This window comes from Phyllostomus hastatus, unplaced genomic scaffold (genome assembly GCF_019186645.2).
Source record: "Phyllostomus hastatus isolate PE091 unplaced genomic scaffold, TTU_PhHast_1.1 phas_contig_159, whole genome shotgun sequence".
Lineage (NCBI taxonomy): Eukaryota > Metazoa > Chordata > Mammalia > Chiroptera > Phyllostomidae > Phyllostomus > Phyllostomus hastatus.
In genome coordinates this window covers 4,344,669-4,359,184 of record NW_025333640.1, presented here as the reverse complement: position 1 = coordinate 4,359,184, position 14,516 = coordinate 4,344,669, and the positions used below count along the sequence as shown (strand labels likewise).

At 60.4% G+C, this 14,516-nt stretch overlaps 1 protein-coding gene across 1 annotated transcript; it reads right to left on the bottom strand.

Annotated features, from left to right (window-relative positions):
* Positions 1–1,431: 1,431 nt before the first annotated feature.
* On the bottom strand, positions 1,432–10,289 carry MEX3D (mex-3 RNA binding family member D). Its single transcript, XM_045831801.1, has 2 exons — positions 9,441–10,289; positions 1,432–3,718 (listed from the first exon to the last, which is right to left on the bottom strand). Exons 1-2 carry the CDS (start codon positions 10,033–10,035, stop codon positions 2,325–2,327), a joined length of 1,989 nt encoding a protein of 662 aa, XP_045687757.1. The 5' UTR covers positions 10,036–10,289; the 3' UTR covers positions 1,432–2,324.
* Between the last annotated feature and the right edge of the window lie 4,227 nt (positions 10,290–14,516).

Genomic DNA, 14,516 nt, shown 5'->3' with positions numbered 1-14,516 from the left:
CCAGAAGCCCCAAATCAAGGTGTGGCAGGGCCATGCTCCCTCCTAAAGCTCCAGCAGAGGGTCTTTTCTGCCTCTTCCTGATCCCGGGGGTCCTAGGCGTTCCTTGACCTGTGGCCTCATCACTCTGGTCTCTGCCTCGTCATCATCGTCACACGGCCTGTTGTGTATCTGAGCTGAAAATCCCTCTGCATGCCTGTCTCTCCTCTTCTGGCACTTACAAGGATACTCATCGTTGACTTTAGGGCCACACTAGTCCAGGAGGTCCTCATCTCACGAACCTAAATTATGTATCTGCAAGGACCCTTTTCCCAAATAAAGTTCCCACCACAGGTTCCTGGGGACATATCTTGTGGGGCCACAATTCAACCCACTCAACTCCCCTGAGCCAGAGTTGGGAGTGTGGACATGGGATCACCCCGTTTTATAAATGAGGAAATTCCGGGGGGGGGGTGAGCCGGAACCCCTCATCTTTGTGGCTCTCCCTGAGACCTGCCCCACGCCCCAAAGCCCAGGACAGGGCCAGCCCTTCAGGTGCATCCGCTCATCAGCCAGAGGACCTGACGTGACTGCCCCTCACTGGGTTCATCGCCCTTGAGGTTCCCTGTCCATCTGTGTTTCTTTCTGTCTCTTCCTGCTGCCCCACCTGACCTGTTGTCCCAAGCTCCTTGCCTCCTCCTGGAAGTCCCTCAGCCTGTCTGCCTTCCTAGCTTGCCAAGGGGACAGTCCCCAGGCCCCTCCTCAGGCCAGCAGCCTGTGGGGACCGTTTTCCCCAGGCCCCTCCCTGTCACCATATTCCACACTCCACCTTCCCTTCTTCACTCCAGAGCTTCCTTCCCTGCTTTGGAACTTAGGTGGCACCTGACTATGGATGATCCAGCCTCCGCCCACCCCCAGCCCTGTCCTCACCTCCATGCCCACCACCCGGCCTTGAACTCTGTCGGCGGTCTTATAGGCCAGGTTCCAAGTAGACCTGAGGGAGTGGGGGGTACCTGTGGCTCAGCACTCAGACATCCTTTGGGGACTGCGAGGTGCTAGAACCCAGGAGGCAGATTCCCAGACCTCAGGACCCCCATCTGCACAGCATGGGTGGATCCCACTCTGGGAGAACCGGAAACCCCACTGTGCACCACGGAGCTGGGCAGGCACCTCAAGAAGGGGCAGCCTGGCATGGCCACCTTCACAGTGGCCTTAACTGACCCAATGGTTGGCAGACACCAGGAACGTGGAGGACCTGGGCCTGGCGGGCCCACCTTCCTGACAGACCTGACGCCCTCAGCTGGAACAGGACACAGCACCTGGCTTGCAGGGGAGCCTGGAATGGGGGTGTCCTGAGCCAAACCCCTGTGTCTGGAAGATGAAAGGGGAGGAGCTGAGTCTGAGAGTCCCCGCCCCAAGCCTCCCGCGCCCGCCGGCCCCGCACCACATCAGAGCTCGCATGTCATAAAAAGACTTTATTAAGAAGGCTTTGGAGTCAAAAAATAAAACTCTTGATACAATTTTCTGAACCCTTAAGTCAGCTCAGCAAATATATAATCAGTAATTTAGCTGCGTAAGATTAAAGGTCCGTTACTTTAAAATAAAATATATTTTAGTTCTTAAAATTTATTCCATAAAGTACATATTTCCCTATAAATTTGCTACATATACACAAGAGGTAAAAAGTAAAAGTTAAAAAAAAACAATTTAAAAAAATTTAAAAATGGACAACATAAACCACAGCAGAAGGGGATTAATAATCAAAAATTAAAAAAAGTTAAAAATTTCTGGTTGGGATGCTCCTTGCGCCAACCCCCCGTCGGCCTTCGTGGGGCTGAGCTACAAAAGGGTGACCAGTTAGCCCCAAAAAGGGAGTGAAAAGGGAGTAAAAATGTCACCATCTTCCAGGTGGAACTTTCTGCAGAGGCTAAGACCACACAAAAACAACACTGTCAGATCAGAAATCTACTTCATAGAAAAGGACAACCGATTGTTGTAAAAATCTTTTTTTTTTTCCTTAAAAAGATCACCCCGGGGTGGAGGTGTGTCTCAAATAAAAAGTGCAACAGACCTTTTCTCTCTGGTTTATTTTAACCTGTCAACGCAATACTGCTATTTGTTAAGAACTGAGGTGTCACTGGGCTGCTGGGTCGCCGTCTCCATGCCTGGGACTGGAGTTAAAGCTCGTCTGTAAACACTGGCCACACTGCCCCGACCCCCTTCCCCTGGCCTGCCCCTCTACCCTCCCTGCCCATCTTCCCTCTCTTCCCCCACCCCGGCCTAGAGCACATGCCCACTCCAGGCTCCTACAGATGGCCCCGTGGCCGCGGGTGCAGCGAGGTGGCTCGTTAGGAAAAGATATGAATGGCCTGGGTGGCGGGCGTGCGGCAGGCGGGGCACTCAGGCTCACTCTTGCCGCAGATGCGCACAGCACAGTCCATGCAGAAGAGGTTGTGGCCGCAGGGCACCAGCGCAGCCATCACCTCGCCCTCGGCGCACACCACGCACTCCCGCACCAGCGCCGGGCCAGGGGCAGTGGAGGCCACAGGCGCTCCAGGCCCCGAGGATGCTGTGGCTGAGGGCTTGCGGCTGCTTTCCGAGGTGCTTGAGTCCAGCGGGGAGCACGAGGAGGCTGAGGAGCTGCTGGGCAGTGAGGTGGCCGTGGAGAAGCTGCTGCTACTCGAGAAAGATGACAGGGAGCCCTGTGGGGGCCGCCAGGGCAGGGCGCCCACTGGGTCAGGGGGCCCTCGGCGGGCCATTGGGAGCTCCAGGCCCAGGCCGCCAGGGTCAGGCAGCGTGGGGGAGTGTCGCGGGGTGCCAGCCCCGCTGCTGCGCCGGACACCGGGGGCGGGCGGCACAGGGGCTCCATTGACCGCAGAGCAGCTGCTGAAGGCCGGCATGGGCGCAGCGCGCTCAAACGGGGCCCAGATGGTGGCTGCCGTGGGCACTGTCAAGTCCAGCGCCAGGAAGTCAAAGCCAAAATCGCAGTCCTCGGGGGCAGGTGGCCCTGTGGGGGCCCCCGGGCCATCCCCACCGAAGGTGAAGCCCCCATTGCCGGAGCCGCCATAGGGGCTGGCGGGGCCCGTGTCTGGCACTGGTGGTCCCCCACGGCTGCCTGGGTAGAAGGCCTCGGGCCCCCCTGGGGCGCCCAGGGTACTGTCCCCACGGAGGCTGGTGGTGGGCAAAGGGGGCCGCCGCCCAGGGTTGGGGGCCTTGGCCCAGAGGCCTGCAGCGGCCCCGAGCAGGTCCAGGCAGACGTCCGTGCCATTGGCATGGAAGTCACTGTCGGGGCCGGCGTCGGTGAAGGCGCCAGTGCGCAGCGTGATGTGAGCCTCGATCTCCTCGCGGGCCCGGTCGACGTTCTCGGGCATGCCCGTCACCGCGAACACCGGCTCCTTGTCCCGTCCGGGCGTCACGATGTAGGTGTGCGTCCGCTGCTGGATGCGCTTGATGGTAGCACCCTTGGGCCCTACTACCAGCCCCACCACGCGGTAGGGCACCCGCACTTGGATGGTGGTCTGTCCTGGCAGGTTGGGTGGGCCTTGCCCAGTGCCAGGCAGCCCACCTGCCTTGCTGCGTGTAGCACGAATCACAGAAAAGTGCTCTGCAGCAGACAGGATTTCACGCTTGGCCATCTCCACGTCCTCCTGGCGGCCGGTCACAATAAAGACAGGCTCCTCCCCACGCACCGGAGTCTTGATGTAGGTGTTTGTCTTCGCGCGCAGAGCCTTGATCTTGCACCCTGGAGACGGGGTGGGGGAGGAGAACACGGTGAGGACAGGAGCCCTCCCTAGGACAGTCCTTCCCTGGCAGCAACTGTAGGGGCTACCCAGCTGGGATCCCCCACCTGTGGGTATGTCCCTGCAGGATTTAATCTCAGACACACCACACCCTACCCTCGGACCCCAAGGCCCGCCTCCCCTCTGGTCCTAGATGCCCCTGGGGTTGGGAAAAAGCAAGAAGGTAAGGACTCTGTTGTGGCTTGAATAGGATCCCCCCAAATCCATGTCCACCCAGAACATCGGAACAGACTCTGATTTGGAAATAGGGCCTTTACAGATGTAGTGAGGGTGAGGTCGCACTGGGGTTGGGTGGGCCTGAATTCAAGAGGAGGGACACACAGAGGAGACAGCCCTGCGACGAGAGAGGCAGGAGTTGCAGTGACGTGGCTACAAGCCAAGGGACACTGAGCACTGCTGGCAGCCACCAGAAGCTGGGAGAGGGAGCATAGGACAGACTGTCCCCTAAGCCTTCGGAGGGAGCACAGCCCTGCCAGCACCTGGATTCCAGATTTCCAGCCTCCGGGACTGAGAGAGAATTCATTTCCACCGTTTCAAGCAACTCGGTTCATGATGCCAGCCCTCGGGCACAAATGCAGACCCTCAGACACCGACTCCCCATCTGACAGGGGGAAACGGAGGCTCGAACTGTGTCAGCCTCCTTCTGACCAAGCCACACTCCCAGCCCAAAGGAAGCTGAAGTCTCAGCCCAGTGTCAACTCCTGGCCCGAACTCAGGATGCCGCCAAAGGCCCTGGCCTCAGAGAAATGCTCAGGATACTCGGGGCCCTGGCGTCCTGCTGCCTGGGCTGAGTTGGTAGTCCCACCCCGTGGAGGGGCGGGGCCAGCTGTTCAGGGGTGTCTGCCCAGGTGCCTGATACCCACACCCTCAGGGCCTTTTGAGCCGCCGTGTGTCCAGGCCTAGGAGTCTGGGGGATGCCCCAACCTCAGGCTCAGGGAGGCTACAGGGACACAGGAATGTTGTGTGGATACAGAGGTGGCGCTAAGAGGAGTAACAATGTCGCTAACTTCACAACAGCAGAAGATACAAGTTAGCAGGACCAGCGCGTCTGCCCTGGGGGAAATCAAGGAAACGTAGGTGCTTAGGCCTGGGGGCTGCGCACCCTGGAGGTGACCGGGCGCATCCAGGGGCAGCCTCCCCGTGATCCCAAGGAAGACGATGGTCACCTTGCAACCCCCCAGCGCCGTCCAGGGCTTTAAGCAAAAACAGAGAGTGTAAATTGGGGTCAGAAATCTCTGAGTGAGGGGCTGCCTTCCTACCATCTCCAGGCTCCACCTCCTGGCTCTTTAGCCACTGTCTCTGCCGCAGCTGTGTCGCCTCAATGGCACCTTCTAAACTCACTCTGGCCCCCAAACCCACCCTGACCTGTGGCTGCCTCCACTCCTGCTTTGATGGTCCCCTCCATACTTGGCAGATTCCCCCCGTCCTGGCCATGCTGTCCCCCTACGTGACCTTTTCCACTTGAAACACTGTCCTCACCACCCGCACCCCCAGTCCTCTCCCTTCTCTGCATCAAATTGCAGCCCGGTGCCCCTTCCTCCGGGAAGCCCAGTGACTGGGCCTGGCCCCAGCACACACTTTCAGAGTGTCTCTTGATACCACCTCTGACTTTCTGAACTCCCTGAGGCCAGGGGACTGTGTGTTAAGGGCTGGTAAACCGGGGATTACCCTGGGCCCTTGAGGAAAGCTTCCTGTGCCTCAGTTTCCTCATCCATAAGGGGAGGGCTGAAATACCCAGCCTCACAGATTCTGGGCTGGACCTTATAGGCTGTGGCTCCAGGCAGACACCCTGCCCCTGAAATGCTTGTTTCTAGAGGAGACACTGTGGAGGAGAGGGAAACGAGGCGGCCTAGAGAAAGGGCAGGTGATTCACTGGAGCTGGGGTAGGAGACACAAGTCACAGACGACCCCCGCCCGGCCACTGACCCTTTGCACAAACGAAGAAGCAGGCCTCCCCAAGCGCAGGGGGCTGGCCACATTGTGAGACTCAAAGGCAATGGGCCCCTCAGGTGGGTCAGGCCAGGAGGAGCCCAACTTACTGACTGCACTTCAGCTGTGACACCTGTGGCCCCCAAAGCCAAACTGTGTCAAGACTCTGAGAGGGGGGCAGAGTTTGGGATGGTGGGATTACCCAGTCCAGGAAATCGGGGATCCATGAGTGCCCTGGGCCACACCCCTGCCCCAGTGGGGACGAGACAGTGCAGCCCCATGCCTGGGGAACCCTGGGGCCACCACTGCTAGGTGGGCACAGGCTGAAATGCAGATTCCTGGGCATCTCCCCCAGGATGCCACCTCAAGGGAGCCAAGTGAGCTTGGGAATGCAATCACGGCCCTCCAGGCCGGCGCCGTCCCACCTCGGGCCCTAGTGGCCCCCACCTCACTACAGCCAGACCCTCCCCTCCCAGTGGGGAGGCTGAGGGTCTACAGGAAAGCCTGGTACACGGGGTGGGGGGTGGGCAGCACTTCGACTCCGAGCACTCACATGACTCCACGCTGGGGTCCTGACCAAACCCTTGTGCTGGGCGCTCAGAGAGCCAGGCCCCCGGAGCCCCCACAGCCTGCGTTAACCAACAAAACCTCAAGGCAATGAAGGGAACGAACACGCCGGCAGGGGAGCGCTCCAGCAGAGGGGACTGTGGGGGCAGAGCCCTGGAAGCAGGACAGGGCTAGGACCAGCCCCCACAAACGAGCAGGGCCAAAGCGGGCCGCAGCCCTGGTGGGCCGCGTCACAGCAGGGCGGTCTGGGGGAAGCTGGCTTGTCTGTGACACAGGGACGTGGAAGGGCCCCCCCACAGGCAAGACAGGTCTACACCTACCAACATAAGAAGTCCTCAACCCAGGTCACGGGCACCCCTTTCTTTCTACACCCCACGATGGATAGGTGAGAATACCAAGGCGTGGACCCCAACACTCCAGCAGTGTCCCTGGCTGCTGGTAAGAGCACCCGATGCCTGCAGGTGTGGGGCCAGGCCCAGGGGCGGAGGAGAGACAACAGGGGACAGTCCCAGGCCACCGCCCTCAGCCTGACAACAGCAGAGACGGGGAGACCCCGCGGCTGCCAGTCCATGCCCTGCCTCCAGCATCTTCATTCACTCACTCCTGACGGCGCTGCAGGCGCTGTGCTGTGCACGGCGCCGATGACCCGACGTGGCCAAGCTCAGCACTGGTCACAGACATGGACACCGACTTGTTCTGGGTGCAGGGCATGAATGGCAAGGGGGAAGGGCATGGACCCAAGGTCACTCTCACGGCCAGTGTGTACCAGTCTCCCAGATGGCCTGTGCTCACTGGCCGGAGGGAGTGGCACATTCCACATCCTTTCAAGTCCCTACTTTTCATGTCTGTAGAATGGTGCTACCTCTCACTGCCAGTCCCCCACTGCTGCCCACTACCGCTCCCTGCAGGGCAGGCAGAGCCAACGAGAACCAGGCTTCAAACTCCAGCCCTGCCCCGCCTCTGGCAGCCTCTTCTGCTTGTGCCTTCTTGGGGAGGGTCAGCCCTGGACCTGGGATTTGACAGAAAAGGACGAATAATTGAGGACAGGCTGTGCTCCTTGCACTGGGGAGAGCCTGAGCAGTAAGAAGGAGCAGGTTTAGTGTCCAGGGACCCACAGAGTGGAGAGTGGGATAGGTAATGAGAGGAGGGGAAGGAGTGGAGCTCGGGCAGTCTTCCAGGGTGTGCTTGAGAACCGGATGGGAGAAGATGGGGGACACAGATGGTTCTGGAGCTGGGGCAGTACACCTGTCCTGGCCTCCATGCTCCTCCCCTGGTACCCTGCATCCCAAATGGGTGGCCTTAAGAATCCACACAAAACCCCTGAAGGAGGTGCTGTTCCCCCATTACAGAGAGGGGCTCTCATTTACTCAGGGTCACAGAGCCACCCCAGCCTGGGGGGTCTGCCGTACCATCAAGGGTATGCTTTGCTGTCCACAACCTCCAAGAATACAGGCCTGCACACAGTAACTGGGTGCCAAATGCACACCGAGAGGTAAAAGGAAGCCTGGGGCCCCAGGCTCACGCCTCCGCACCACTCGGCCTGGGGCTACAGGTTCGCATGCCCTCTGCCTGGTTCCCATCACCACACATAAGACACACGATGGGGCACGAGGCCTCTCTGGAAAGGCCCTCAGGTGCAAGAACACACCTAATCATGCAGAACAAGCCCGAATGCTCTATACTACACAACAGATCAGCCTCATTATTTTGGGCAAATGCTCTCCATGCTTCGGTATCCATGCTTGCCCACCAGCAGGCTTCTGGACGCTCAATGCATGGCAACTATCTTGTTACACGTCCCAGTGCAGTTATGAGGGGCAGGGGTGGGGAAGTAGGGACCCTACGTAGGAAGGTGGCAGCAGGGTGAAGTGGGACTGTCCTGCGTGAGTTTAGCTATGCCTGTCCCCGGGGGCAGTCAGCAGGGCTCGGGGGTGTAACTGTCATCCTCCCTCACTCTCGCTTCTGACAGAGAGTCCCAAGGCCCAGCACCACACCCGGCCCACCTTGTGTCCACACGTAGAAAGGACAAATGAATGACCAGAAGGCTTGCTGGCCAAGCCACCCCACCCACCTGGAACTAGCAGAGAGCTATAACCAGAGCATCCTTGTTGCCCTTCCTTGTGGCAGCGGTGAAGGTAACAGGGTCACCTTATAATTCGGGCCATCCCCCACCCCCACTCTCCTCCGGCTCCTGTTCCTGAGGGCCCAGAGGCTGGGACCCACCCCAGACTGAGTGTCCTTTGGCCCCACCTAAAGCCCCGCCCAGGCCCCACCCCAAGTTCTAGAACCTGGCTGACCACAGGAGGCCAGCAGGGAGGAGGGAGGTGTGGGCAGGAAGGCAGGAGAAAGTTGAGGAGGTGGGCAGGCAGCTAACAGGGTGGGTGGGTATGTGGGCACTGCCCACCACCCTCTGCCCGCCCCACAGCTCCAGGGCCAATGAGCGGCGGCCAGCCTGATGTCACACTGCAAATCTCAGCCTGGCTCTCTAACAAAGAGAACAATGGGGTGGCCACAGGGACACTCCAGTAATGCCACTGAGGGGACCCACATACCCAGGGCCTGTTGCCGGCTCACATGCCAGGCCTCGGCCGTAGGGTTGGACCCCAGGAACCGCCTTTACAACTAGTACTTCCACACACCCCCAAATTCCTGACTGCGCCGAGAGCAGGGTGTGGGACCCTCTCTCATCCTGTCCTGTCCCCCACCACCAGCAGGGTCCCCAGTCTGGCAAATCCTGATGTTCTCTCTTTGTGCAGCCAAACTTCGCTCATGATACTGCCTGAGCTCCCCCCCTCCCCAGCCTCTCAACCCGAGTTGGCCCGACCCATGTCTGTTCTGGGTGTGGAGTGCCGACCACCCAGCTGGGCCCCTGGTCCCCAGGATGGCACAGCCCAGGGCCTGGGCAGAGGCGCTGCACACAGGGGACCTTCCGGAATGGAGACGCCCAGACAAAGGCAGCGGCGGGCCCGGAGCGCGGGCTGCGCCCAACTTTCTCTCGCGGCTGAAGGCAGGACAAAGGCGCAGACACAGTCCGCCACTGAGGCCGGAGCCCACGCGGGGCGTGGCCTGGGTCTGGCGTGCGGCCGCGGGGCTGGACTGGGACGGCCCTGTCCCCAGAGCAGCAGCGCAGGGACCCCTGGGGCTGCGCCCCCGACGGCGGCCACTCACCCTGGCGACCCACGATCTCCGCGACGTGCTCGGAGCTGGGTACGGGCACGCATTCGGTCATATTCACGCTCTTCTTGCGGCTGCCAATCACGCTCATCTGCTCACCCAGCAGCGTCGGGGGGCCCAGGGCTGCGGGGTGGGGCGCGAAGCCCGCGAATACATCGGGCGGGGACGGCCGGGGCGGCGGCGGTGGGGGGCTCACGTTGGGCTCCAGCAGTGGCAGCGGGCCGGGGGCCACGGCCACCACGGGCGCGCCCACCTCCGGTCCGTCGGGGGGCGTAGGCTCCGCTGTGGCCCCACCGTCCACGCCCCGAGCAGCCGCCGCGCCATCCCCGCCGCCCGCGGCAGCCCCCTCTTCGTCCTGGTCGCCCGCGCCCCCCAGACCCAGCACCGAGAGCTGGTTCAGAGCCAGGCGCAGCGCGGCGGCCGCGTCGTCGGGCTCGGGCGGCGGCCGGGGCGCGGGAGCGGCCTCCTCGGCGGCCTCGGGCGCGGGCGGCGGCGGGGAACCCGGGCTGGGGTCCCCGCCCGCCGCCGCCCCGAGCCCGCCGCCGCCCGTGCTCCCACCGCCGTCGGGCTGGCCGATGGAGCAGGACATGGCGCTAGCGCTCGGGCCCGCGCCCCTGCCTCTGGGCCGCCGGCCGCCCGCGCCGCCGCCGCCGCCGCCCGCGCCGCCGCCCTCCGCCTCTGAGAGCTCGGCCGCCGGCCGCCGGCATCCAGCGGCGGGGCGGGAGCGGCGGGGGCGCGGCGGCGCGGGGCTGCTCGAGGCCGCGGGAGGCGCGGCGGCGGCGCGACTCTGCTCGCTCTTAGGCGGCAGCGGCGGCGGCGGCGGCGGCGGAGGCGGCGGTGGCTGGGCTCTCGGCGGCGTCGGCGGCGGCGGCGCGGACGCTCCTTCCCTCCCGCCCTCCCGCCACCCTCCCTCCAGCCGCCCGCCCCGCCCCGCCCCGGCCCCGCCCCCGTGACGCGCGAGCGGCCAACAATGGGGCGCAGATCAGGGCGCACGCGCGAGGCGGGGCGGGGCGCGGTCACATGGGCGCTGGCCGCCGGTTCCGCGAGCGCCCGGGTGAGTCCTGTGTGCTTGCAGGTGCGGGCGTGGCTGCAGGTAGGTGCCTGCGGCGCCCCGGGATCGGAGATCGCCCGCCTTTCCCTTTCCAAGGGCCCCACTGTGCCCCAAGGCACTTCGCCCCTGTCCCTGCCCCAGGGCCCGGGTCCCTCCCACAAGGCTCCTCACGACCCGGCCTGCCTTCGGACTCTTGTCCCCTGTTCCTGCACGTTCCTGGTTCTCGTGGGCCCCTGGGGAGGTCACGGGCGCCCACATCCCCCCCGCACGGACTTCGCCGGAGTCTGAGATCGCGCCATGTGGGCGGTGCTTCCCGGCTTGGGCTGGTTTCCACCGTCCAGAGCCCTCGGAGGTGAAGATCCTCTTTTCGGGTACCTGGAGCTCAGCCCTGTAGGCTTCCAGAGCTGTGCAGCATGCCCAGTTCCAAAGCCACCCTGTCCCCGCTGTCCTTCCAGCTGCTTTGCTCCTTTGGAATGAACGAGCTCTCCGGTTTCCCCGTGGGATTTCTCATAATATATGGGCTGGGAGCAGGACGGACCTAATGGGGCCGTCCACCCGAGTCTTCAAGGGTACGCCGTCCAGGTCCCTAGTTGGCTGTCCCCACCTCCATGTAGTTCCTCAGCCAAAGCTGTCCGCGGCTGGACTGTCTACCACTTTTCCCCACCTACTGTCCTCCCAGGTAGGTTCCCCTTCCTGAATCACAGCCCTCACTACCCTGCCTTGGTCCCTGTGCCTGACCCTTCCCCACCCTAAAATGTCTTTCCTGACCCTGGGACCACACCCAGCCCAAGTGCTTCTCTTGGGGGCACCAGATCTGAGTTGGAGCTGCTGTAAATGCATATTGAGTGAGTGACAGAAGGAAGTTGGAGATCATTTATCCCGGGAGCTCAAACTGTTCCCTTAGAGGGTAGGAATGGTGTCCAGGATCCAAGGTGGGGCAGAGATAAGGGAAGTGTTAGGTAGGATGGATAGCAAACCAAGGCAGGGAGAAGGGAGACACATCTCACCCACTAACTCTGCTCCTGAGTCTGTGCCAGGTGTTTGGAACATCGCAAGAAACACCATGCTAGCACAGGAGGAGGGGAGCCCTTGAAGTTCCGAATGTATCATTTCCACTATCTGGGAAAGAAAGCCTTTGAAACTGTGTGTTCATCCCAAGGTCTAGAAGAGGGTAGAGGAAGGGGTCCACAGTGCTCAAAGAAGAAACCCATAAAAGAACTGGTTAATTGACTGTCTCTGGTCACTGTTTGTTTTATGAGGGGGTCCTTAGTGCTTACAGAAAGTAAATAACTTTGGGTAACTGCCCCAACTTTAATTAACTGCCTCCTGTCATGTATCTGTTTTTCAAGATGACCAGATGTATGCCCTGGCCTGTGAACCAAAGGGTCACCAGTTCGATTCCCGGGCACAGGCCTGGGTTGCAGGCCAGGTTCCCAACTGGGATGCATGTGAGGCAACCACACATTGATGTTTTTCTCCTTTTCTCTCTACCTTCCCCTCTCTAAAAATAACTAAATGTTAAAAAAAAAAAAAAAGATAACCAGATGTGGTCTGGAGCAAGTTAAGAATTCTGGGCTAACAGACCCCCCACAACTACCTATGTTTGGGTAGTCACGTCCCTGGTGGAAGCTGGCACCACCTTTACCCACCAATCTATATACAACTCCCCAACCCCATCCCACAACTGTGCAAGTCCTCAGGACAAGGAACCCAATGCTTTTGCCTCCCTTGCTTTTTGCTGCCCAAGCCTATGCCTTTCACCTCCACCTTGGCAAGGCCCATACTCTTCCATGAGAAGATATCACTATTAAACTTGGCTTGCACACTAATAGACTTGCTGATCTGTAATTCTTTACTGTGTAGGCAGAAAGAACCTAGTAACTTATGTGTCTCTGTGGTGGGCTGAATAGTGCCCCCTCCCCCAACACACACTCAACCCTAATCCATGGGATCTGCAGACATGTCGCTTCAGTTGGCAAAGGTAGGATTAAAGGTCCTGAGATGGCACGACTTTGGATTCTCCCAGGGGGCCCAGTGTCTTCACAGGGTCCTTATAACACAGACAGGAGGGTCAGAGTCAGAGATGGAAGAGGCAGCACTGCTGGCTCTGAGGATGGAGGAAGTGGCCACAAGCCAAGGATGTAGCGCCTCTAGAAGCTGGCAAAGGCGGAAGCGAGTCTGCACTAGAACCTCTGAAAGGAGGTTTAGCCCTGTGAAGCCCATGTCGGACTCCTGACCCCCAAACTGTCGAAGAATAAATGCATGTTTTAAACCACAGTTTGTGGAGATTTGTTCTGGCAGCCACAGGAGGGAGGCTTGCACGAGTGAGGAGGCATCCACCAGGAGGGTGAGCGGCAGGGGTGCAGTTGGCTCAGAAAGCTCTGCTTGCCTTGGGCTGAGGGCAGCCAGACACACAGTAGAGACATGGAGGTGGCTCAGAAACCCCAGCACCCTTGCCTCTGGGGGTCTCACTGGGGTGAGGTAGGAATTTACAAGGACCCTCAAGCTTGGAAGGGTGGCTCAGTGTCAGGACAGGCTCTTTGGTGTGAGGGCCCTATGGCAGGACTGGAGCATTCCATTCTCACAAACCACTGAGGCACTGGGACCCAGGCCCGTCCTACCTTCTTAAGTTCTGGGGTCAGTGGCTACTTAGGGCCTCTCAGTGGCCAGAGGTAGGTCATGGTCAACTGCATGAGTGCTAGAGTTGTGGAGACCCAAGTTCTCAGACAGGTCTAACCCTTTTCCAAAGTGTCCCTGGGCAAGTTGCTAACCTGAGCCAGGTTTTTCCCTCTGGAAACTGGAGCCAGTCCTGGTGGGTGGGCAGGGCTAACTGCAGAGTAGAGAATGCACATGGAGGGGCCACTCAAGAGAGTGGGAGGGCAGGGGAGATGGACGAACAGACTCCATGTAATGGGGGTGAGGAGGGTGGTCCAGGCCACCAGCTATGGGATGTGGAAAGAGGATCAGGGGGCTGGACAGGGTTTTTGTAGCTCTTGCACCAGCCTTTAGGAGAGAAGCTAGCAATGACTTGACTTGTGCTAGCCTGGGGGCTGCAGAAGCCCTTGGGAACCTGCTAGGGGCAGCAGGGCCAATTTAGATCCCTGAGGCCTGGCTCAGCCTTGTCCCTGTGTGCCCAGCCCTGAAAAGCACCCTGACACACCCACAGTGGGAGTTCTAGGTGCTTCATAGGAGCCCTGGGACTCCACCCAGCAGGTACAGGAGCCCCACGTTGTCTGGAAGTCTCCATACCTTTGCTAACAGTGCTGGGACCTGTCACTGTTAAAAGGCTCGCACCTTGGAGTCCCCCTTGGGGCCACAGGGAAATCTGCACCCCCCTGGGACCGGCTAGGTCATCCCAATTCCATCATCATCCAGCCCAGGACTGATGACCATGCTGTGCAGGCCTGGGGAGCCCAGGCAAGGCCCACACTGCTCAGACACACTGTTCTTCAGAGGGAACGCAGGGTCCAACTACGCTCACCCAAGATGGCTTTATTCAGTCATACATCTCCCACAGCAGTCTCTGTGTAGCCCTTCCACCCAGACCCTCTGAGGGGCAAGGCAGGACTCATGGCTCAGGGCCCTCAAGTCCGCAAAGCGGCTAGGGGAGGATCTCCACCCTGGGAAGGCTCTCCCACCTAGGAGGCTCTGACCTTCCTGGCACCAAGTCCTACCCAGGGCAAGGCCCACCCCATTCTCAGGCAACCTTCATGGTTCTCAGGATTTGTGCTTCAACCTGACTTGAAAGGACCAGCATCCCTGGAAGATCGAGCAGGCAGCAACCCCCTATAGTACTCTGAGGGGCTCCCATGTCACCCCTCACCCTGGCCCCACATGCCCACCACGTATCCTGGACTGACCAGGGTGTCTGGCCAAACTACTCAGCAACCGGGGTCCTTGCCGACAGTCATAGGCCACTGGTTGGGGCAGAGCAAGCACAAGGGGGCACCCTTCTCCTGAGGCACCAGGGCTGCAGGAGACAGGTGAAGTAACAGGACTGTAACGACTCCTGCCCACAA

Coding starts and splice junctions, on each gene's coding strand:
- MEX3D (XM_045831801.1), bottom strand. CDS start 10,035: ATGTCCTGCTCCATCGGCCAGCCCGACGGCGGTGGGAGCACGGGCGGC. Junction 3,719..9,440: donor GGAGATCGTGGGTCGCCAGG/GTGAGTGGCCGC, acceptor CCCCGTCTCCAG/GGTGCAAGATCAAGGCTCTG.